Below are 2,746 nucleotides of genomic sequence, written 5' to 3'. Positions count from 1 at the left end.
AAAGGCACCCAAAGATAACCACAATTTGCTGCAAACAACAGCCCTGCTGCACCCCAGCTGTGCAGAGCAGCTCCTGGCTCACAGGCTGCAGCACGGAAGGCTGAGCTACAGCAAGGAAGGGCTGTGAGGGAAGGAGCCGAGCAGTGCAATCCCACGTCTCAAATGCCCATACCACTGCCTTCAGCTACAGCCACCTCTGGGTAGGACCGTGATTATTTTTCATTTTGCACATCAGGAAAACAGACCAAGAGAACCCAACAGAAGGGCAGCAATGCTCACTGTCATTCAGCCCATCCCACACAGCTGAGAGCAGTGGGTGAAGGGAGCTGCTCTGCAAGTGAGGATTAGGACCAGCTGCTTCCCAACTGGGGTCTCTATGGGGAGAAACCCCCAGCAGTGCTGGGTTTGCTCCCCTGTGCTGCTCTCCAGCACTTCTAGCAAAGGGGATCACAGCCTTTGTCCCACCCCAAACTGCAGCCCTCCCCCAACCCCAGGGCTTATAACAAGCTATGGGCTTAGGGGGAACCAAAACCCCCACGTTGCTGCTCAATGAGGACAGCGGAACACAAAGATCAGCCCCCATCCCACCCCCTGCACACACCTCTTAGCACACGACCCCTCAAGCCAGCTGGAAGGAGGGAAGGCAGGAGCCCTTAATGAGCAGCCCTTGATTAATCACACCTCACACACGGCCCTGCTTCTCATTTGGGGTAAAAAGCAGCGGGATTGGAGCCCGTCCCAAGCGGCACCCAACGCTCAGAGCGTGCAAAGGGACTGAATGTGCAGAGTGAGGCTGAGGCCGGAGCTGGGGGGCTGCACGCAGCTACCGGGACCGGAGAGTACGGAGGTGTGGCGGTGCTGCCGCCGTACCGGGCTTCGATGCGGAACCGGGACCCGCAGCGCCACGCACCGCCCCGCTCACCTGAACCCACGAGGCGGAGCGCCCGTCGGCGTTTGAACGGCGCTCAGCGCCCGCCTCACTCCTATTGGTCTCCGCACCCGCCCGTCATCTCGCCCTCCTCTTTCCCATTGGCCATCCGCTCGGGGAGGGCGGGGCGGGGCCGGCGCCGCGCTATAAAAAGCGGGGGCTGGGCGGGCGGGCGTTCAGTGCCTCTGCGCGACAGGTACCGGCCGTGGGGGGGCGGGGGGAGGGCGGGAAAAAGGGGGCGGGGCCGAGGGGCGGGGTCGAGGGCGCGCGCGGGGGCGGCGCGCGGGGAGGGCGGGGGCGCGCGCGGCGCTGGTGGCGGTGCTCGCAGAGCTCGCAGCGCTCGCAGTGCTTGCACTGCTTGCACTGCTTGCACGCGCCGTGCTGCTCGGAGCGCGGCAGCAGCGCAGCACAGCAGCGCGGAGCACCGGCGCGCACGGCGATGCCCGCTCCGCTCCCTGCGCTGGCCGCCCCCTGAAGCCAACCCTCTCTTTCTCCTCCTCCGTTCTCCGGCTCTCCCCCCCTTTCCCCATATCCCCCCCCTCCCCCTCCCTTTCCTCCCCAAACCCATTTTTTTTTTTTTTTTTTTTTTTTTTTTTTTGCCTTTTGGAGCCTATTTTTTATATACATATATATATTTTTAACCTATTATTTTGGATTTGCACACACACACAAACAAACAACAACAACAACAAAAACCAAACCACCACCACCAAATCGACCCAAAAGCCCTCCGCACGCCCTCCCGGTTTGCACCGTGTGGATGCGGCCCGGGCTGCGTGGCGAGAGCAGATGCTGAGGGGCCGCAGGAGGAGGATGGAGTGCACCCTCGATGCGCAGAGTTTGATCAGTATTTCCCTGCGGAAGATCCACAGCTCCCGCACTCAGCGAGGCGGCATCAAGCTTCACAAGAACCTGCTCGTCTCCTATGTGCTCCGCAACGCCCGCCAGCTCTACCTGAGCGAACGCTACGCCGAGCTCTACCGCCGCCAGCAGCACTACCCCGACGGAGCCCCGCTGCTCGCCGTTCCCCCTCCCTGCCCTCCTCCGCCGCCCTCCGCCCCTCCGGAGATGCCCCCCCTGCCCGGCGATCCCCACGAGCGCGACGTTCGGAGCTGCGCGGCGCTGCGGGGCGGCGCGGAACCGGGGCCGGAGGTACCGCTGTGCTCCGCCGCCCCCGAACTGCAGCACAGAGCGCCGTGCAGAGACTCCGCGGGGTTCTACCGAGCGGCCCCCGCCGGGCACGGAGCGGGACACGGTGCCGGGGCGGCCCCCCCTTACGCCGCCGCTTCCTCCGGTTGTGACTTTGGGAGCGGAGGAGGAACGCAGCAGCACTGTAGCAGCCGCACCACGGTGCTGGATTTGGACACGCACGTCGTGACCACGGTGGAGAACGGTTACCTGCACCAGGAGTGCTGCTCGCAGTGCCCGTGCTGCTGCCAACCCGCGGCTCCGGGGCCCCCCTCCCCGCCGCCCCCGCCGGGCGCTAAGCGCAAGTATTACCCGGGCCAGGAGGAAGAGGAGGGGGTGGAGGAAGGGGAGCCGGGGGGAGGCGGGGTGGCGGGCGGCCCCCAATTCGCCCCGTGCACCAAACGCGCCCGCTTCGAGGAGTACGGCAGCGCCGAACACCCGCAGGACTCTTCCAACATCTCCAACTTGATCTCCATCTTCGGCTCCGGTTTCACGGGGTTGGTGAGCCGGCAGCAGGCGGACTCGGAGCAGCCCCTCAACGGGCAGCTGTGCGGCAAGCAGGCGCTGGCCAGCCTGGGGGCCTGGACTCGGGCCATCGTCGCGTTTTAGAGCTGAGAGGGGAGCGGAGGG

At 64.9% G+C, this 2,746-nt stretch overlaps 1 protein-coding gene across 1 annotated transcript; it reads left to right on the top strand.

Annotated features, from left to right (window-relative positions):
* Positions 1-1,578: 1,578 nt before the first annotated feature.
* IER5L (immediate early response 5 like) lies at positions 1,579-2,746 on the top strand. The gene has a single exon (XM_042830839.1). The coding sequence runs from the start codon at positions 1,718-1,720 to the stop codon at positions 2,723-2,725; it is 1,008 nt and encodes a 335-aa protein (XP_042686773.1). The 5' UTR covers positions 1,579-1,717; the 3' UTR covers positions 2,726-2,746.

The sequence above is a fragment of the Centrocercus urophasianus genome, unplaced genomic scaffold, assembly GCF_019232065.1.
Source record: "Centrocercus urophasianus isolate 14NV4802_14NV808 unplaced genomic scaffold, USGS_Curo_1.0 seq_34, whole genome shotgun sequence".
Classification (NCBI taxonomy): domain Eukaryota; kingdom Metazoa; phylum Chordata; class Aves; order Galliformes; family Phasianidae; genus Centrocercus; species Centrocercus urophasianus.
This window is presented reverse-complemented; position numbering and strand designations above follow the sequence as displayed.

Bases quoted from the DNA above. Each gene is read 5' to 3' on its own strand.
- IER5L (XM_042830839.1), top strand. From the start codon at position 1,718: ATGCTGAGGGGCCGCAGGAGGAGGATGGAGTGCACCCTCGATGCGCAG.